The sequence below is a fragment of the Salminus brasiliensis genome, chromosome 17, assembly GCF_030463535.1.
Source record: "Salminus brasiliensis chromosome 17, fSalBra1.hap2, whole genome shotgun sequence".
Taxonomy (NCBI): Eukaryota; Metazoa; Chordata; class Actinopteri; order Characiformes; family Bryconidae; genus Salminus; species Salminus brasiliensis.
The window spans coordinates 24,107,320-24,130,412 of record NC_132894.1 but is presented as its reverse complement, the minus strand read 5'-3'; the positions used below and the strand labels follow the sequence as shown (position 1 = coordinate 24,130,412).

Here is a 23,093-nt window from a genome sequence, read left to right as displayed (position 1 = left end):
TCTCAGAACTATATACTGCAAGCTGAACTAAACTTTGATTAAGTATAAAGTGAAAAAAAAGGACTGCACTTCAAAATTGTTTATTTAAAGAACCTACACATGTCAATTTAATCTTAAGCAACAGTATACAAAAAAATGTGACACAGGCATCTCATTGCAGATGGTGTTACGAGAGCTTGTACGGTCAGTGGTGAAAAATGTTGGTTTTTTTTTGTTTTTTTTCCGAATGATATTTTCATCAAAATAAATAGCAAATCAATATAAAAGAACAACAATTGTTTACACATGTTAGAAAGTGGTGGTTAATCCAATGATAGCTGATGAATTTATATTCTGGCAACAGTAGTGGTGCTACAAGGTTGAATGGTTTGTGTACCAAACAGAATGTAGTCATTTTGAAAAAGGGCCCAAATACCTCAAGTATATATACACCCACACACTCGGTACACCATATCAGTGTATGAAGATTTTACAGCAACACATATACATTATGTATGTATAATGTGTGTGTGTGTGTGTATATATATATATATATATATATATATATATATATATATATATATATATATATATATATATATATAAAAATCTTCACACAATGAAGGTATATATATATATATATATATATATTTCTATACACACACAAAAGTTTGGGATATTTGGCTTTTGGGTGAAATGTATTGTTACACCGCAGTGATATGTTGTATCACTGATAAGTAGGGCATTTAAAAGTAGAAGCATGCAATTTCCTCATCTAAAACTATTTATTGAAACAAAAGCCAACAACAGTGGTGGGTCTGGAGAAAGTGCAGGTCATGCCATTTGAAGTACCCCAGTCTCCAGCAGTGGTTCCCTAATGATGCAACCTCGATGAGCTAAGGCATCGTCTTTAATGAAGATGGTTTTATGCCTGTGCTGTTCATACTGAGGCACAATGACTGGAATAATGATGCTGTTCAATTGAATGGGCCTGTCACTGTGCCAAATGAATGGCAGTTCTGTGTTAACTAGACACACCTGCCCACAATGTATGACCACCACCACCAAAGGCTCGTCTGGTGACAACAGTGATTGATGCATAGCACTCTCATTGATGTCTCCAACATCATTAGTGGCTATAATGTCTGCTCAGCGTGAACTGAATTTCACTAGTGAACACCACTGAGGCCCACTGGTCCCCCATCCAGCGTAAATACTCCTTGAACCATGCAAGAGACGTTTGTGCCAGGTGGTGTGGTCAAGTACCCTTGCAGGTTATCTAGCATGCAGACCACACTGATGTAAACAGTTTCAATTGGTCTGACATGACACTTGGGTGGGTGACTCTCACCTCCCTTAAATATGCGTTTACTAGAGTTGTGCGGCATTCATCATCCAGTTCCACAGAGTACTGTTCACAATAAAATGGTCATCAGTGTGGGATGTGGTCAAAGGACATCCACTTCTATGCCATTCTGTGACTCTTCCAGTCTTCTCTGTTGCGACTTACTGACAACACTGTGACACACTAAGCTCAGTGGCCACTTCCATCTGAGAACATCCTGTGATGGTACTGCTGATCAATTGTTTTGGTTTTGTCTTGATCTCAAAATGTGAACAGCATGAGAAAGAAGACGGTTTAAATAACAATTCTAATTGAACCAGGAAATGTATTGGTCGATTCATGGATCAAACACCTGTTGTGAAGTTTGCCATTGTGCAAAAAAGTACTGAAACATTAAACAGTTAGACATGTGCATTCAGAAGTTTAGAGAAGGTCGCATTAAGTTCACCTGTAAAGGTTAGAGTGCATTTTAGGTTCATTCTGAAATTTCACCTGAAAGCCAAATATTCATAACTTTTTGAGAGTAGCATATATGTAGCGGCCTTGTGCCAAAATACAAAAAAAAATATATATAAAAAAACTAATTTTTCCTCCCATCATTCTGCACCCATAATGACAAGAAATGTATGCTAACTTACTGAAAAGAAAAAAACCTAGTTTTGAATTAGAATTCAGACCCTTTACTCAGTACTTGTTGAAGCACCTTTGGCAGTGATTACAGCATCCAGTCTTCTTGGGTAAGATGCCATAAGGTTTGCACACCTGGATTTGGGGAATTTCTGCCATTCTTCTCTGCAAATCCTCTCATGCTATGTCAGGTTGGGTGGGCACTGTCAGTGGATAGTCATTTTCAGGTCTCTCCAGAGGTCTTCAATTGCGTTCAAGTCAGCTGGGCCACTCAAGGACATTCACAGAGTTGTCTCTAAGCCACTCCTGAGTTTCTTGACTGTGTGCTTAGGGTCACTGTCTTGATAAAAGGTGAATTTTTGGCCCAGTCTGAGGTCTTGAGCGCTCTAGATCAAGTTTTCATTAAGAATATTGTGCTTTGCTCCATTCAGGTTTCCCTCCACCCTGACCAGTCTCCCTGTCCCAGCCTCTGGAAAAAAAAACACCCATAGCATGATGCGGCCACAATCATGCCTCAGTGTAGGGATGGTAAAGAATTGGGGTTGTTCGAAAGTTCTTCTAAGAATTATGAATGCAACGGTGTTCTTGGGAACTTTTAGTAGCCTTATTTATAGCCTTAATAAATTTGCAAAAAAATCTCATTTCTGTTGTCACTTTGTCATTATGGGGTATTGCGTACAGATGGGGGATTTATTATTTTAGCGTGCGTGTGTGTGCCACTAATATATATAGATATAGATATATTATTATAGAATATTATTTGTTTGGCTGTTTCTGAGTATATTGAGAACTGCAAAAATGAAGGCCACAAGCCCCAATATGTTTTCTACACCCAGATGATTTACCAGAGTGACACACCACAGCTGATTATCTAATGTATGTTTCATATGTATCCATTACAATCTCTAAAAGTACAGGGGTGAACTTTTCTATGCCTGTTCAAAAGACTCTAGTGAACTCAGTCTGTTATTAATAAAAAGGACCAAGGTAGTAACACCACAGGAGTGAGCCCAAGAAGGCCTATTGCCCATAAATCCTAAGGGATAAGTCTTGTTTGAAAAGGACAAATCAGCCTACGGTTGGTAAGAGCCATTCCAGGTCATCTGTACTGAATAGTATCTTAACTTCAGTCAAATTCAAATATGTAAGTGTTTACGCTGTGTTGTAATTGGCCACATCTTTTCCAAAATTATAGTAGTCCAGCTCTTGGATTGCCACCTCGGAGAGTTTGGTGAGATTAGGCGCATCATTATTAACTATGTTCTCAGAGGTGGTAAAGTGGAAGTTCTCTTCATCATAGTCCTCGTGAGATTCCAGATCTGGAGGAGCATCTAAGAAACAAATGAGCAAAGTAGTTGTTTACTGAGACCAAATGAAACTAAAAAAAAACAAATCAAAAAGAAACAGATGGTTGAAAAGAGGCTTAACAAATTTGTTAGATCTTTTTCACCTTGTCCATCCGGGGAAACATCCATACCATGTTTGACCTTCATGTGTCTGCTGAGGTTCCCTTTCAGGTTGAATCGGCTGGAGCAGTATGTGCATTTGAATGGCTTGCTGCCAGCGTGGAGATGCATGTGCCCCAGGAGATTGTACATTCTGTTAAATGATTTCCCACAGACCTATAAGACAAAATAATAAAATCAATAAATGAAGTTTTCTAGTAAAGTACAATAGCAAGGAATTCTTTCTGGCTTAAATTCCTCATTAAGACGTTGACTAAGAAGAATTAAGGATCTACTCTGAGTGAGTAACACTATTTTATTTATTTATTTAACGCATGTGATTCAAATTCAGCATCCCAGTAAAGGTGCCATGTACCTTTTTCTGTTTTCAGCGCAGTATAGCTGCAATCAAAATTGTTCAACCTCATTGGAAGTTGTTTGCAATAAACCAACAAGAATAATTAAAATAGCACAACTCACACAACTAATGTAATAAGTGTTTTCTCCACATTGAACAAATGCAATTTATAACAACTGCTGCAGTTTCAGAATGATTTAACCCCTAAACAGAATCCCTCATAAGAGCACAAATTTGCAAATCAGGTGTTGTCACAACCATATTAATAAGCCATGAAAGTTTCAGGATTCTGTTCTGTGAAGCAGTGAAACAAAAATAGAAACTTGACAGGCTTTGGATCAGTGGTATGGCTGGAAAAGGTGGCTTGGTAATGCGCTGTGGCTGCTTTACTTCTTCTGGCACTGGAAACCTGCAGCATGCGAAGGGCAGGATTGACTGAATCAAGTATTAGGAAAAACTAATTCTGAGAAACAAAATGCTTTCTGTGAGAAAGGCAAAGCTTGTCTCCAGTGGGATTTGAAGGTGGTTGCATCTGGAAGCCACTGTCCACGAGGAACGGGCTAGGATTTCTAAAGAACGCTGCCAGAAGCTGGTGTCTGGCTATGCATCACATTTGCAGCACGTCATAACAGCAAAAGGATGCTCTACTAACTAACTGTCATGAAAAGGTTAAATAATTGTGAAAATGCAGTAGTCATTAAAAGTGGCATTTTGTCTTGAATCTGAAGAAAACACTTTATATTAGTTCTAAAGTTATTTATGTCATATTAGTGTTGTTGAGCTACTTAAACTGTTCTTGCTTTATTGGTTTATTGTAAACAGCTGAAGGTTTGTACACTATATTTATAAAGCTAATTTGCAATTGGAGTTGAATAATTATATTAGCAACCGTAGTTTTCAAAACATCAGTCCCATAGTACAATTATTAATTAATTTGCTTAAACTAGATCAGTTTGATTTAAGTTATGTCTGGTGTTTAGTCCGGAGTCTAACCTTGCACTTGAAAGGTTTTACAGGCAGGTGGACGATCATGTGGGTTTTGAGGGTCTGCTTTTGGACAAAAGACTTGAAGCAGACGTGACACTGGAAAGGCCGGACGCTGGCATGGATTAGCATGTGCCTCTTCAAGTTTGCAGACAATGTGAACTCTCGTGCACATACATCACACTTGAATCCCTTGATTCCCTGACAGTCAACAGAAAGCAACATACAAGTCAGATTTCAGAAGTTAAATTGTTTTCTATGTAATGAAAAATACATTTTAGTATGGGAGGTAAGCTCAGACTAGCATCTGCAATAATCAATTTTATACTAGTACCAATTATTATTTGCTTTTATCCTAAAGCTTACAGCAACAATGCTGCATAATCAAACTGTATGTTGTGGAAGATGAAATGGAGATGATACAATTTAAGGATTGTGTTGTTTTAAATATGTCCAGTTTGGGCTTTATTTAGTACTAGTTTACTATTTTGGACACATAATGGATAACATAAAACATGTATAATTGAATGTTCATATTTATATAAAAAATTACAGCACATTGCTTTGAGCCTATAATGCAGAAAATAGCATTACTATAAAAAAACAGTGAAACCAGACTTGCATGCTATTTTGTCTGCCAAACTTTCTGACCCATTTTTCGAATACTTCTGGCAAAAACAATACATATAACAAACCAGTCAAGGGGTAGAGGTACACTATGTGGACAAAAGTATCGGGACACCTGCTCATTCATTATTTCTTCCAAACAGTGATATTTCAGAAAGAGTTAGTGTTTTTGTTGTAACTGTCTACTGTCTAGGGAGCATTTGGAGCATTGCTGAGGGGGTTTGATTGCATTTAGCAACAAGCGCATTAGTGAGGTCAGGGTGTAGGATGATACCTCTTTAGCGGAGGTGGCAGAAGTACAGTTCACATACTTAAGTAAAAGAAAAAATAATCCAGTTAGAAAATACTTAAGTATGGTTACTTAAAATAAATTGTATAAATAATTATTTAAAATCTGTCAATCTAGCAAAACTGACTCCTCAACTCCATCTAAAAATCAACAAGCACTGCACGCTTGTTTAGGTCAGTTGGTTTCCAAGCTGTATGAGTCAGTCAGAGCAGTTCAACAAATGAAATATTTAAATAGAAAATCAGATAAAAATATCAGCAAACTTCAGAAATCAAAACACAGAATCAATGCTTAGCTCAGTTTGTTTTTCACAAACTGAAGTTGACAGAATTAGATTTATAGATTTACTAACAGCAGCACACAATTAGTTGCCCCATTAGAAACTGCACAAATAAAAATATTTTATTAAATAGTTTAGTAATAGTAATATTTTTTTTAGTAGCTTGCCACTTTTGAGTAAAAAGTATTAACTGACAGAAATAATTGACAGAAGTTCGGTCTACAGTAGCCAAGTAAAAGTAGCTGAAGGCATTATTTAGAACCATATGTTAAACATTTTAACATATGGTGCATCATGGTATGGGAACACTGTGGTGCACAAGGGCCTGAATTACATACAGTGGGGGAAAAAAGTATTTAGTCAATCACCAATTGTGCAAGTTCTCCCACTTAAAAAATGAGAGAGGCCTGTAACTGACATCAAAAAAAATTCTGAAAATCACATTGTCTGATTTTTAAAGAATTTATTTGCAAATAATGGTGGAAAATAAGTATTTGGGCACCTACAAACAAGCAAGATTTCTGGCTGTCACAGACCTGTAACAACTTCTTTAAGAGACTTCTCTGTCCTCCACTCATTACCTGTATCAATGGCACCTGTTTGAACTCGTTAACAGTATAAAAGACACCTGCCCACAACCTCAAACAGTCACACTCCAAACTCCACTATTGGGAAGACCAAAAAGCTGTCGAAGGACACCAGAAACAAAATTGTAGACCTGCACCAGGCTGGGAAGACTGAATCTGCAATAGGCAAGCAGCTTGGTGTGAAGAAATCTACTGTGGGAGCAATAATCAGAAAATGGGAGGCTTACAAGACCACTGCTAATCTCCCTCGATCAGGGGCTCCGCGCAAGATCTCAGCCCGTGGGGTCAAAATGATCACAAGAACGGTGAGCAAAAATGCCAGAACCACACGGGGGGACCTAGTGAATGTCCTGCAGAAAGCTGGGACCAACGTTACAAAGGCTACCGTCAGTAACACACTACGCCACCAGGGACTCAGATCTTGCAGTGCCAGACGTGTTCCCCTGCTTAAACCAGTACATATCCGGGCGCGTCTGAAGTTTGCTAGAGAGCATTTGGATGTTCCGGAAGAGTATTGGGAGAATGTCTTATGGTCAGATGAAACCAAAGTAGAACTGTTTGGTACAAACACAACTCGTCGGAGAGTGAATGCCGAGTTGCATCCAAAGAACACCATACCAACTGTGAAGCATGCGGGTGGCAACATCATACTTTGGGGCTGTTTCTCTGCAGAGGGACTAGGACAACTGGTCCGTGTACATGAAAGAATGAATGGGGCCATGTATTGTGAGATTTTGAGTGCAAACCTCCTTCCATCAGCAAGGGCATTGAAGATGAAACGTGGCTGGGTCTTTCAGCATGACAATGACCCCAAGCACACTGCCAGGGCAACAAAGGAGTGGCTTTGTAAGAAGCATTTCAAGGTCCTGGAGTGGCCTAGCCAGTCTCCAGTGGCCAACATACCAGCAACGGTGTGTGCCAACCTTGTGAAGACTTACAGAAAACGTTTGACCTCGGTCATTGCCAACAAAGGATATATAACAAAGTACTGAGATGAACTTTTGTTATTGACCAAATACTTATTTTCCACCACTATTTGCAAATAAATTCTTTAAAAATCAGACAATGTGATTTTCAAAAAAATCTCTCATAGTTGAGGTCTACCTATGATGTCAATTACAGGCCTCTCTCATCTTTTTAAGTAGGAGAACTGGCACAGATGGTGACTGACTAAATACTTTTTTTCCCCACTGTACTATGAAAACACCTATGTACTCTGCTGAGAATGAAAAGGCAAGTCCATTTGTTCACAAAATGTATTAATTTTCACTCTTCCTTTACTTATACTTCTATGGGTGCCATGGGAGGTGGGGAGAGTGGTGGATTAAAAGCTAGTGAGTTACTATGCCTCTAATAGAACATAAACCTCATCTATTGCAGTAAGAAGCAGTTATGACCAGTTATTGAACAAAGTAATCTCCAATTAGTCAGCAGATATTTAAATATTTTCATGAAAGAAATGATCTTATAAAAAATTGCTATACATTTTTACAATTTTCAACACTGTGCTCAGGATGTTTTATTATTACAATAACACTACAACATAAAGTTGATATGAATACTTCTGACAAAAGATGAATACATAAACGTCATTTTAGCAGCAAAATGTCTTACGACATCTTAAGAGTGTTGACAAAATCATTAAGAGGAACGTGTGTAATACGACTTTCTTTTAACAAATAATTACTACACTAATATACATAATGAGGTGCCTAGGAATCAACCACGGGATGGGCCAAATGGGCCAAACTTCCCCTTTAAACTAAGTTTTAAGTTTAAAATAAATCTGACTTCTATTTATGAGCTTACTTCCCATATTTATTGCAGAATATAGCATGAAGTGTTTTGGGTTCAGATAAATAGCCTAATGTTTTTAATGCCTACAATTTACATGGACCAGAACATCAATTTGATTTATCTGATTTCCAGATGCAAGCAATATCAGTTTTCATATACATTAGAAAGACAACACAACCGTTCTGTACCTTAGAGCCGCGTTCCTGCGGCTTCAGCACTTTGTGCGTGAGTGAGTGCTGTCGGAGCTGATGCAGCTGCAGAAACTGCAGTCCACATTGGCTGCAGGAAAAAGAGCGTTGTGTCTGGTGCTTCAGCATGTGGTTTTGCAGCTGGCTGCGGTAGGCAAAAGCTTTACTGCACTGGCCACACTGGAAAGTGGCTGGTCCTTGGTGGCTGACCTGGTGGCGCTTGAGGTGGGCATACGTGGGGAACTCCATGCCACAGTGTGAGCAGACATGGCAGCGGCCGCGTTCATGCTTGACCTCATGGGCTCGCAACTCACTCGGGTAGGCAAAGCCACGGCGACAAAAGCAGCAACTATAAGGTTTTACGTCCGAGTGCTGTAGCATGTGCCGTTTTAAGTGGCTGGTCTGGGTAAAGCCCTTCTTGCAGACAGTGCACTTGTGTGGCCGTGTGCCCTGGTGTGTCAGGAGATGTGTCTGCAGGTGACTAGGCTGCTTAAAGAGCTTTCCACAGTGTGGACAAGCATGTGGTTTGATGCCATTGTGACCCAGTATGTGTGTAACTAGGTTGTACTTGGAGGTGTACGACTTTTCACACATACGGCATTTCCAGCGTTTTAAACCCTCACCCACATCAACACAATAGGACTCGTTAATCTGGATGTTGATGTCCAGTCTGTCAATTCGGCGGCCCCTTGGTGCCTCTCCCTCAACATGCTCACCCCAGAATATGCCATGGTTGCTCTCATCAAAGTCCCCAACGCCATCCATATCTCCATCCTCATAGGCAACCTCATTAGTCTGGAAGTAGCTGCTGATCTCCTCCCCTCCACTTCCAGATTTACCCATCCTTCCATTATCAACTTCTTCTAGTACCTCGTCAACTCCTCCCTTTTCCTGTGCGTGACTTCGGTCACGAGGAGGAACCTCATGAGGAGCATGTGGGTGAGTATGAAGGTGAGAATGAGAGTGGTGGTCAGTTGGCGGATGCGTGCTCTTGGGCTCCCGGACACAGGTGGCACAGCAATTATTAGCGTGAGGTTTGGGGACAACCCGGTAGCCAGATGGGTCCACCATCTGCATGCTCTCTCTAGGAATCATACTGTTCATCATGTGGTTGCAGGATGGGAGACCTGGAGTGACAGACTCACCTTTGACATGTGAACCTGCTTCCGAGTGACCTGCAGGAGTTTTGCCATTCTCAGACGGCCCCTGCCACCTTCGTTCAGCACAACTTTGAGGCATGTGGCTGTCCTCACCAACATTGACGCCCAAGTAGTCACCGTTTGCACCAATTAGCTGTTCAGCATACTCATAGTCCATCCGCTCACCAGTGACAGGTGCAGGTGACTCTTTGGGATCTCCGGTGTAGAAACCGTTGGGGGCAATAGTAGCACCAAAGACCTCATTCTGGGATATTAGTCCTAACACCGCAGCCTGTGCCAAAGACAACACCACCACAGGGTCTGTCTGTGTCCCCGCATCCATTTGCTGGTGCATGGCCTCAGAATAACATCTGACCAGCCGCTGGGTCTTCTCCTCCTGCAATATACACAGACACAGAAATGACCTTTAAGAATGTAGAAGCATAGAACACAACAGCAGTGACTTTTTCTGAAAAGAAAAAAAAAGTCCAACTGAAAGTAAATAAGATTAAAATTAAATAAGATTAAGATAAATAAGATAAGATTTTTTTTTTTATTATTGAAAAAATATATGACCACCCATATTTCACACATCATACAAGGTATAGAGTTTAAATGTGAAAAATGTGAGGGGAAAAAAAGAAAACAGGAGTAGACCTCAATGATTCACGTCAGAGTACCTCATGTTACACTTAAGAACACCATAAAAACAAATGTTAATGTATCTTTCTTACATATTCAGATTTCTTTACATCAGCAAGACATATTTATGTCAATGAGGTTTTAGAAACATAGTAGCATGTTACGCAACCCTAATCAAAAGCATGATACTGGTGATATTAATTGTAAAAAGATGTAAAAGACACAAAAATGGTGTGCAAGAGTACATCAGAGATGCAAAGAGAGAAAGGGCTGGGGGGCACAGTAACTAAGTAGGAGAAATAGAGAAAAGGAGAGGGAGGGGCCGACACAGAGTGGGTGAGAGTAAGAGAGCAAAGAAGAAACAATGCAAGAGAGAGGCGAGAGAGAAACAAAAAAGGTTGAAAATGATGCAATATGTAAAACTGAAAAGGTGAGAAAAGTAAACACAGTAAACAAAAAAGGTAAATGTCTAGCATCTTAAATTACACAATTATGAATTAATGAATGACACACACACATATATATATATATATATACACACACACACACACACACACACACACATTATATTATATATATATATATATATATATATATATATATATATATATATATATATATATACATACACATACATACATACATATACACACACACACACACATTATATTAGCATGCCTGCTCAGGGTGTCCTGGGTGCAGTAAGAGGAACTTACCACATTTTTCTTGGTTTGGGGTTTCAGGTGTTTGAGAGATCTCATCCTAAAACAGAGTCAGAGGTTCACATTCACCCTCTGGCTCTCCTGCTCTATTGCTGCCTGTAGCTACACTAGCTTTAACAACATTATCATTATCTCCCTCTCTCGCTCTTTTCCGTGTTGTTCTCCCTCTGTTCTCTCTGTACGTGTGCTCTCTTTTTCCCCTCTCTCCCCTCCCTTTCTGTTTCTCTCGCTCTCTCTCCCAGATATGGTTGCTCTAAATACTCTCTCTCCCCTCCCCCATCTCCCTCTACCGCTTTCTGGTGCAAGCACTCACGCACACTCTCTTGCATAGAAGCATTCTTTCATTCTTTCTCAATCTCTGCCTCTCTCTTTCACACACACACAATTATTCAATAACACTAACAAACAGTGTTATGTATCTGCATACCCAAAAGAAATGTATATGGTGATAGACTAGTACTAGGGTGAGAGGAGCATAGACAAAGAATAAAAGGGAAAGGGGAGGAAGAAAAAAAAAGGGGAAAGAGAGGAAGAGTAGATGCAGTAAAAAGACTCATTATGAGTATAAAACACATTTACAAAGTGAAAGAGAAAAGGGGTGCTGGTTGTTGTGTTTCTACTCTCTATGTGCACAAACATTTTCTAGTTATGGTGCCAATAGGCATTCAAATGAAACTATGCAAAGTTATCCTATTTACAGCTACAGCTTAATCTCAGCATGGAGATACACAAACTAAACAATCACTAACTAAACATGTAAAACACTTTAGTTGTTTACTAACCCTTTTGTATTTTAATGTTTACTTCGTAATACTTATTTTCCACTTATTGGATCACATTTGTGTCCAATAAACACCCAAGTAGAACTGAAAAATCAATAAATGCAAAACAAAGCATCACATATAGTTTTGTATGGATACTTGTAATATATTGCTTAAATATTTTGTGTTTTTTGTAAAATAATCAGTGTGGTTTAAAATGCTTATGGTTGTACCTCAGGAGAAAATGGCTGAGAGAGAGAGGGATCAGGAAGAAGAGAAAATGGACGGATGAGGGAGGAGAAGAGAAGGCTTCACCAGTAAGGAGAGAAAGAGGGAGGGAGGTAGACCGAGAGAGCAAATAGAGAGAGACAGAAAGGGAGAAAGGGGAGGGGATAAAGACAACCAGAAGGGAGGGGAGAGAGAGACAGGAAAAAGGGAGAGGGAGAGAAATAGAGAGGAGAGCAAAGTGTGAGAGGAAAGAAGAAAGAAATGGGGGAGGGGAGGGACATAGAAACCAAAGGGGGGGGGGTCGAAAGCAATGTAAATACAGAAACAACAGAGTGACTGCTTATTCCGACATTACAGTCCACACTGTCTTCATGTACCTGTTAACCTAGCTTCTTATAGGCAGACAGGGTGTGAAAATGGTTAAAAAAATAAATAAATAAATAAATAAAAAGTGTTGTGAAAAAGTATTTGCCCCCTTAATATTTCCTATTTAACTGTTTCAGTTCTTCAGACAAAATGTAATATAAAACAATGAAAACTCAAGTAAGTTTTTGATATGATCATTTTGTTTGCATATTCTAATGCATATACAGGGGTTTCCATAAAGCATTATGTGAATACTGTCAATACTTTAGAACACTGATACTACTGAAACTACTGATACTACATTCCTTAATTCCTTAAAGCGCTGAGATTAGTCCTGTTAAGATGAGACACTACTGGCTAAAATAAGTCCTGTATAGGGCTATGATGTTAACTGTACTGCCACAATACCACGGTTTTGTGATTATTACTGTGAGTTGTGCTTGTTATCACAGTTTTTTTTTTTTTTTTTTTTTTTTTTTGATAGTTTGAGCAGTATGATTTTCTGAGTAACCTGATTGAACAGTGAAAAAAACAAACTAGTCATTGCTTTGTTAAAGGATGAAGTATACTTTAGCCATTTTTATGTCTAGTAACCAAAGTTTATATTGAGCTCTAACCAATAAATAGACTATTTTGGCAGAGGAACTGTTTATTGTAAATACTATTTTGAATAATTCTTGTTGCTGTTTATATAAGCAACAGGAAAACACTGTGCATTATTTTTATCAAGGGTAAAGAACGGATTTAAATGTCATACGAACACACTTCCCATGGCTAACCTTCCTTGTGAAGGTTACGAGTGCACTGAACCAGTCGCAGAGGAAGGACTGCACGGTCCAAGCCATGTTTTTTCTGGGTTGCAAACCATGTATTTTTATAATCAAATTACATGCTTTTATCACATCAAGGCTATTGCAACACACTATTGTCAGGTTGTTCCAGCAGGAACCTTAGTAAATTTCAACTAGTTTAAAATGCTGCAGCCAGAGACCTTACCAAAACTAGAACATTTAACCATATCAGTCGTTATATATCAGCACTGCATTCACAAATTCTGTATTACATTATTCTACTGACATATAAATACCTACATGGTCTCGCTGCTGAGTATCTGTGAGATCTAATTACATATTATGAACCATCATGATCATTTAGATGACAGGGTGCTGGCTTCTTATTAATTCCAAAAATACTGAAACGCTGGAGCGGTCATCCTGGCTCTCTTATTTTAATTAGGCTGATACAGTCAGACCTGCCGGAATTGTCGGCCACAATCCAATACTGCTCAACATTCTCTGTTCGCCATAAGCTGACTGCCAAACTGTCTTTTTACATTCTCAGAGTAAACAGCCGCCCACTCATCCGGCCTGACCTATAAAAAGACTAACCGTTGGGGTCCCCTTTACCCTACATCAGACCAGCTGCCACCCACCAGTCTCCCCCACCACCGTGTCAGACCAGCTGCCCACTCTCCTGCCATTGCTACCTGCCTAATGACCATGTTAAAATCTAAATGGACTCTATCTGCCACTACTAATATTACCACCATTAACTATGATTACTTTCATTACTCTTACCATCACTACTATGATTATATTAAGTTATACTGTACCATGATTATTGTGATTATCATATTGTGATATTATGATTTTTATTATGATATTATGAGATGTTACACACCTAAGCAGTGGAACAGTCTCTGTGGTTCAGTGACTTTTATCAGAAGTTCATAAAGTTATTATAGTTCAGACCAGAGGAGGATGGGTCCGCTTTGTATATCTTGGTTCCTCGCAAGGTTTCTGCCTCCAGGTCTGAGGGAGTTTTTCCCTTCCCCACTGCTGCTTTTGGTTTGCTCACTGGGGTTTTCATGTCTTCTTATGTTGTTGATTTCTTGTCTTTTTAGTGATTACTGATTCCTTATTTGCTATACAAATAAATTTGATTTATTTACACTTGCACTTAATACATATTGCATATCGAGGATACAAAACATTGAAGGTAGTTCATTATAATTGTACATTAACAAATATTCTCCTGTACTTCAATCAAGTTAAACTGTTTCACATGAATGAAATAATTTTACCCTAGAAAGTTCAGAATCCCATAACTAATAAAGGACTATCCTATCTTATCTTAACTACTAGAATGGCTATAGCGACCATTTTGACAGTTTGAAAAGTTTTCATAAAATGTACAAAAAAAAAAATATATAATCTTGCTTACAGTATTGTTATATATTACAATATACTGAATCATAAGCCGTGACGTGACGCATCAAATTGCCAAGTTCTTGCTAATACACAGCCCTAGTTTTTAAATGCTCTCATAACAACTGATCTCACTGTCCTCAAACTGAACAGATCCTTTTTATTGCCAGATTTTTATAATCAAATTCTGTTGGTGAATAAGGTCCACTGTTCTGTGGATTGAGGAGTTGAACACAGATTTTTTTGGAATAACATGGATTGCTGCTACATCTGTCACAAAGCTAATGAAGCATTTCATAACAAAAGTGAAAACTAATCTCTCATGTCTCCAAAAAAAAAGTAGTTGATGGAGATGGGAAGGCAACAAAAATGACAAAACAGCATTAAAATGTAAAAAAATCTGTTCACTGCTAAAAGGTTGACATGTTACTAAGTTGGCAAGTTAAAGACTACATTGGAAAGCCTAGTCAGGGACTTCATTAGGAACAGCCATGTGCCATATTCATGTTTACATCACAAATACGTTAGCCAGCTTGTAGCATACCTAATTGTCAAATTATGTGGGTTAGTTTTACATGTTTATATACTAATATATAACATGAAGCAATGGGTGCACAGCTTAACCTCATCATAGTTACAGTGGGGAAAAAAGTATTTAGTCAGTCACCAATTGTGCAAGTTCTCCCACTTAAAAAAAAAATGAGAGAGGCCTGTAATTGACATCATAGGTAGACCTCAACTATGAGAGACAAAATGAGAAAAAAAAATCTGAAAATCACATTGTCTGATTTTTAAAGAATTTACTTGCAAATAATGGTGGAAAATAAGTATTTGGTCACCTACAAACAAGCAAGATTTCTGGCTGTCACAGACCTGTAACAACTTCTTTAAGAGGCTTCTCTGTCCTCCACTCATTACCTGTATTAATGGCACCTGTTTGAACTCGTTAACAGTATGAAAGACATCTGCCCACAACCTCAAACAGTCACACTCCAAACTCCACTATGGTAAAGACCAAAGAGCTGTCAAAGGACACCAGAAACAAAATTGTAGACCTGCACCAGGCTGGGAAGACTGAATCTGCAATAGGCAAGCAGCTTGGTGTGAAGAAATCTACTGTGGGAGCAATAATCAGAAAATGGGAGACCTACAAGACCATTGCTAATCTTCCTCGATCAGGGGCTCCAAGCAAAATCTCAGCCCGTGGGGTCAAAATGATCACAAGAACGGTGAGCTAAAATCCCAGAACCACACGGGGGGGACCTAGTGAATGACCTGCAGAAAACTGGGACCAACGTTACAAAGGCTACCATCAGTAACACACTACGCTGCCAGGGACTTGGATCTTGCAGTGCCAGACTTTTTCCCTTGCTTAAGCCAGTACATATCCGGGCGCGTCTGAAGTTTGCTAGAGAGCATTTGGATGTTCCGGAAGAGTATTGGGAGAATGTCTTATGGTCAGATAAAACCAAAGTAGAACTGTTTGGTACAAACACAACTCGTTGTGTTTGGAGGAGAGTGAATGCTGAGTTGCATCCAAAGAACACCATACCAACTGTGAAGCATGCGGGTGGCAACATCATGCTTTGGGGCTGTTTCTCTGCAAAGGGACTAGGACGACTGGTCCGTGTATATGAAAGAATGAATGGGGCCAAGTATTGAGATATTTTGAGTGCAAACCTCCTTCCATCAGCAAGGGCATTGAAGATGAAACGTGGCTGGGTCTTTCAGCATGACAATGATCCCAAGCACACTGCCAGGGCAACAAAGAAATGGCTTCGTAAGAAGCATTTCAAGGTCTTGGAGTGGCCTAGCCAGTCTCCAGATCTCAACCTCAAAGAAAACCTTTGGAAGGAGTTGAAAGTCCGTGTTGCCCGCCGACAGCCCCAAAACATCACTGCTCTAGAGGAGATCTACATAGAGGAAAGGGCCAACATACCAGCAACGGTGTGTGCCAACCTTGTAAAGACTTACAGAAAACGTGTGACCTCTGTCATTGCCAACAAATAATATATAACAAAGTACTGAGATTAACTTTTGTTATTGACCAAATACTTATTTTCCACCATTATTTGCAAATAAATTCTTTAAAAAATCAGACAATATGATTTTCTGAAATGTTTTCTCATTTTGTCTCTCATAGTTAGGGTCTACCTATGATGTCAATTACAGGCCTCTCATATTTTTAAGTGGGAAAACTAGCACAACTGGTGACTGACTAAATACTTTTTTTTCCCCACACTGTATTACTATCTAGTAGTAGATGGCAACACAATCTATTACACTGATAAGAAAAACGGTCACAGCCTTAGTTACTAATTGAAAAGTAATGATTTTACCTCACTTAATCAATTTGTATTGTATAACTGGGGATGGGGTTAGCCAGAACTCTCACTTTTTAATTTATGTGAAATATTTTTCATATATATTTTTATATAGTTCATAGGCTACTACTTCATAGAAAAGGTGTTGTTACAATATCAAATATTTGAAAATACATTCAGAAAAGAGCTTCAGGAACAAATGACAGTTATTTGATAATGACAGTAATCTGGGCTACATAAAGATAGAGGCTGAATAACACATTTGGCATAACAAATTTAAACATGATACAGCAGAAATATACTTGCAGAACACAAACATGCAGTGCCAATAACCAAATTAATTTGCCGGGAGCTGGGAGCAGGGCATGCAAGTGTAATAAAAGGTTATCTTTCAGCATGGTTCATCACATTAAATAGTATTAGGACAATTATATTGAAAACAATCAAAATTTTAAGGCAACAAGCCAGTTTTGAAAATATAGTGCATTTGATTTCTTTTGAAATGTTTTAAATCTTCAGTAACAGGCATACTCAAGTACAGATACTTAAAAACTTTACTTGCCACCGTGTCTTATTGCAGTAAAGAAAAGCCATGCCGTATCATCAAAAAAAATGGGCTCAGCTGTTTATTAGCCATTACCTTGCTCTTTCAGTTTAAATTCAATGACGTTTAATAAGCCATTGCTACAAAAACAGCTGATAAATGTCTGCCAATAGAATATAAATGCTTTTAAATGTGGCTGCACTGACAATTTAAGAGAAAAGACACATCAGTGTTTTTTTTTGTTCTTGATGTCTGATGTCTGCTTTGCCTTGCCAAGCAACATTGTGACACAATATTTATTGACCTGACCAAAGCCTTTGACTCAGTTGATCACTCTATTCTAGTAAATAAACTGGACAACATTGGGATTAAAGATCAGTCATTAGCATGGTTTACAAATTACCTTTCACTAAAGTCACAGTATGTAAAACTAGAGGATACCTCGTCTAGTTACTAAAGGTGTCCATCAAGGGTCAAACTAGGCCCTACAGTTTACTTTATATATTAATTCTGATGACAGCATCTTATATGCTACTGGTACTTCCCCTGAATCTGTGTTGACAACACTCCAGGATAGCTTTCTCCAAGTCCAAAATGTCTTTGTCAACCTTAAACTGTATTTAAATATCTCTAAGACTAAGATTATGTGGTTTATAGAGGCAGTGGTGGCTCAGCGGTTAGAGCTCCAGGCTATTAATGATAGGGTTGAGAGTTCGATACCCAGGCTCGGCAAGCTGCCACTGTTGGGCTCTTGATCCTCTCTGCTCCCTGGGTGCTGGAGTTGGCTGCCCACCACTCCAGATGTGGCCCCTAGTTCACTAGTGTGAGTGTGTGTTCACTACCACAGATGGGTCAAATGTGGAGGACGCATTTCGCTGTACTGTACTGGAAAAGTGCCCTGACTGGTTTATGGTTGTACAGCTCTTTAGCTTTCTACACACATTGATATGTCAAGGCCAAACTTTTTATACAGAAATCTTTTTTCTTTTACCTATGCTCACTTTTGTTTAAATGACTGTGCTCCCTTTGTTTGATTATGGTGATATTATTTACAGACTGGCATGCAGAGGTGCAATTTAGAAGTTTGATGTTCTTTATCAGCGGACTACCATCCGCTTGGTTATAAACGGTGCTTTCAGATTCTTTACAGACTCTTAAGATAATCCTTTATTAGTCCCGCAGTGGGAAAATTCTCAAATTCTCTTCCTAATATAACCTGGGTTACATTCATTTCTAAAATTCTTTTAGGTCAGAAACCTTTATGTTTATAATCTCTGTTACAGTCAGAATCTGTTAAGTTTAACACAAGGTCTTCTCTTTAAATGAAAGAGGAAAGTGTAAAACTGAAAGTCTAAAACATTTTAACATTTAAAACACTTCTTATGGCTTCTCTTCATTTCAACTCAAGTCAAGTCAAATTTATTTGTATGGCGCTTTTTACAACTGTTGTTGTCACAAAGCAGCGTTATATAATTAGTAAAAGACAGAAAAAAAGACATAACATAAGACATGAAAGTCCAAGATCACCTAGTGAGCAAGGAAAAACTCCCTCAGAGAGGAAGAAACCTTGGGAGGAACCAAGACTCACAAGGGGGACCTGACCCATCCTACTCTGGTCAGAACCATTTATAACTTATTGATAAAAGTCACCAAACCATCTATACTGTTGAACTGCTTTGATCATAATCATAATATAAATTTAACTATAATTTAAATTATAACTATAATTTCAGTCTGCAGCTGCTCATAACTGAAATATACCTTAAAAAAAAAACTCCAAACAAACTGGAATCTTTTATCTCAATTTATAATTTTGCCATTAATACTTGCCATTAATGACAAGGCTCGTCATTATTGAAGGATAAAGAGAGATATTGAGATGAAATTCTACAACCATTGGCAATCCACAGAGACCGAACTCCTCCAAGATGACAAAGCTCACCCCCACAGAGCAGGGTTCATTAGAGACTACCTCCAGAATTTGGGAGTGGAGAGGATGGAATGGCCTGCCAGCAGTCCTGACCTCAACCCCACTGAACACTTGTGGGATCAGCTTGGGCGCGCTGTTCGTGCCAGAGTGACCAACACAACAATGTTGGCTGACTTGTGACAAATGCTGGTTGAAGAATGGGATACCATCCCACAGCAGTGTGAGACCAGGCTGGTGACCATCATAAAGAGGAGGTGCCAGGCTGTTGTGGCTGTGTATGGTTCTTCCACACGGTACTGAGGCTCCTGTTTGTTAAATAAACAAATTGTTAAATTGCCAATATGTCTTGTTTCTTTATACTTCAAATCATCCCGTCTACAAAACATCAAACGAGTCAATGGCAGAATAAGGAGAGGATTTGGCATTTTTTCCATGGGCACAGCTCCATTAGCCAGATGTATTGAAATGAGCTTTTGTCCCAAACATCTTGAGCTTTAAATTTTGGCACACTACATTATAGTTACAAGTTTGCACAGATCTCTATTACTCAAAAATATTGGAAAAGCATTTTTGGGCAAAATATTTGTTTCTGCAGGAACTGCACCCTCTAGTACTTTGCGATTCGCAACCATAACTATACTGTTATTTCTTTTCTTTTTATTGTTTATCTGCCCGATTTTCACATCTCCTTTTGATCAGATGCATGGTTTCCACATAGCAACGAATATTTTGCTGATTTGTTCCCCATTTCAATGCACTGAAATTTGTACAAAAACTTTTTACCAAAATACAGAAAGGTCACAGTGGTGATGTCACTCTCTCCAGAATTCTCAGAACTCTGTGAATGGAGAAGCTTTTGAACAAACAGTTTGGTACCCCACATTTTAGTAAAATGTTTGTGGAAACAGCTCTATTGGCCAAATGTACTGGACGAGCTTTTGGGCAAAAGGTTTGGCACTCACATTCTAGCCAAAAGTTTGTGGACATCGCTCTATTAGCCAAAAGTGATAGATGAGCTTCTGGACCAACCATGTTCTGGGCAATAATTATGGAACCACACATTTTACTACACACCTACATCACAGCAACACCTTAGCATCCCATTATCATCCAACAGCTACACCACAACAACACCTTAGCAAATACCAAGCAATGGCAATGGCTTAGCAACAAACAGCTATACCATTTCAACAGCATAGCAACCACTGAGACTCACTAAAGTTGCGCAACCACACATCAATATAGTATTAGTAATGCACTCTATGTATCCAGTATTAGAAGCCCTACTGATGTGGGCTTGTACAAAGCTTTTTGATCAGACACAGGTTTTCTGAGAAGCACTACATGTTAAGAGAATTTGTTTCCCATAGGAATGAATAGGATGCAAAAGTTTTGGCACCCTGTAATTATGACACTTGATGAACACACTTGCAACACCAAAATATCAACATTGGGTACAACAGCAACCACTTGGCAACACCTGGAATACCATAGGAACTGCTTAGCAACCAAGTGGTAACATCACTGAAGCTGCCTGAAATACCACAGCAATCACCTTGCCACATTATAGCGTCCATCTAACGTCCAGTTAGCAACACCATAGCAAGTGAGCCTAACCAACGAGCAAAAGTATTCCATTAACTAATGAAACCAATAACAATCATTAAGAGCTCATCAGTGGTTCTATTACCCTACAGTGCAATGCGAAACAGAAGTGTGTCAGCTAATAGTGTTTTTTTCCTCTCCAAAGACGGCACAATTCTGGTCTAAAAGTTCGGATGAGTTCAAATGGACGTCCGCATTCAACAGTTCCAGTATAGGAAAATTTTGGCTTTATGCCGAATGGGCAAGGAGCCTATTCATGTAAACATTTCTTTTTTTTTTTTTAAACAGTGATTTTATTTTATTAATTTAGGATATATATATATATATATATATATATATCATTTTTTATAATAAATTTTTTATATATTCAATTGTGATTATTTGTCAGAATAATTAAGTTAATTGCTCTTTACAAAGGTTTAACTGTCTTAATATCATTATATCCGTGGCAAAAGATGATGTCGGAAAGGAGCAACACATTTAGCAGCTTGAGAATTTTGTGCCTTCATACTAGATGCTGTAATGGCGTGGTCATGGGTTGGCGCTAATAACTGTAATATGGTATACTGCAGTAAATTGCCTGGATGACCAGGTGAACCTCAATAACCGCAAATGAAAGGCCATCTTAGAGTGGCACCTCTAGTGTAAAATAGGAACTATATTCTGAATCTGCAAAATTCATCAAGATTTGAAAGTTGCTTAAAACAACTCTTAGTTTTTCACATTTTTAACCAACTTGTTCGACCAGCATGATTTGTGCCATATATGCCAGGTTTCACTTTTACGACACTTGAAGCATCAACATGCATCATACATGCTACTGATGCTTTTTACTGGATAAAAACATTGCTGACCCAAATAGCAATTTCTACTCCTTGCTTTCTTTTGTCAACAGAAAACATAAGCAAACAAAAAAAAAAAATCAGGCGGTTGTGACCAAAACTACTTCCAAAATCATAAATCGGAACTTCCAATGTGGACCTAAAGACTGCTTAAAGCACAGAATATAAAATTACAAATCATCGGTTTCTCCAACAAATGTGGTCATATCGATGAATATCTTATTGCCTTTTCCCCTTGGAATATTTTCCAGATCCACATTTTACACAGCGGACTGAAAGAAACCAAGAACTTTATTTTGCTCTTCGAAATACTACCAGTTATTGGCAAAATAAAACAAGCAATATTTTACTGAAGTGAAACCAACTATTTTACAGTTAGATTTAGCTTCACTCTGTATATTTGAAAACAAAAATTTATCGTACAGAGCATAGCCTGCCAACCAAGACTTTACAGGTAGGTAGCAACAGTGCAGGGATACACCACACAAGATAAATAACAATAAAAATGTGTATGCTACACAACCATCTATTTCCAGTTAACCAATTCGGAGCTTGGTAAACACAAATAAGGTTCAACTATACAACGCCAGCTTATACCACATCCACGAAAGCTTAATTTCATTAAATTAGCCACCATATTCACCAGCATAGCTACCCACAATTGGACAAGCAAAAACACTAAAGAATAATTTTAAAACCAGACAGAACTTTGATCCAAACTACAAAGGAATATGCTTGTTTTCCCAGGTCATGGTAAACTAGGCTGAGAGGAGACTGGGAGCGTGGCCTGCTGTACTCATTTATGCGGGTTTTCCTCTCCCTCCAACACACCTCCACCCCCCGGCGCCATCTGTTTGTGGCATGAGAATGTGGAAACAAAAATGAAAAGACGACGGCTTTGTAAAATTACATAAATAAACAATATGTACCGTATAATAATGACACACACAGTGTATTATAAATACCACATCAAAACTGTAAACGTAAACTGGCGTCCATCTCAGAGTGCGAGTTATTTTACAGGCCAGTCAAAGATAATTCGTTGAGTTTCGCTAGGATAAACATTGTGGCAATCAACCGACCAGTACTAGACTGTTACTTTAATATTTTGTTCAAGAACAAGAATCGAACGGTGGTTCAACTTACCACACTCCAAAAGCCGGATGTGTTTGTAGAAAACGCGATGGAAATGTTTAATTTCGCTGTATATCTTAAATTGTGGCTAGGTCTAGTCTCTGTGCTCGACAGGAAGGAAGAAAGGAACGAGCGAAAGAATG

The 23,093-nt window shown here is 38.6% G+C and overlaps 1 protein-coding gene across 4 annotated transcripts; it reads right to left on the bottom strand.

The window, feature by feature from the left end:
- Window positions 1-522: 522 nt before the first annotated feature.
- On the bottom strand, window positions 523-23,093 carry znf710b (zinc finger protein 710b). 4 transcript variants are annotated; one of them, XM_072660255.1, is made up of 7 exons: window positions 22,963-23,093; window positions 22,648-22,666; window positions 11,004-11,049; window positions 8,507-10,042; window positions 4,748-4,939; window positions 3,402-3,573; window positions 523-3,282 (listed from the first exon to the last, which is right to left on the bottom strand). In XM_072660255.1, exons 3-7 carry the CDS (start codon window positions 11,046-11,048, stop codon window positions 3,104-3,106), a joined length of 2,124 nt encoding a protein of 707 aa, XP_072516356.1. In that variant the 5' UTR covers window position 11,049; window positions 22,648-22,666; window positions 22,963-23,093; the 3' UTR covers window positions 523-3,103. The 4 variants fall into 4 exon arrangements, with proteins under 4 accessions (XP_072516356.1, XP_072516357.1, XP_072516355.1 ...); XM_072660256.1 differs by lacking the exon at window positions 22,648-22,666; XM_072660254.1 differs by lacking the exons at window positions 22,648-22,666; window positions 22,963-23,093 and adding an exon at window positions 13,456-15,312.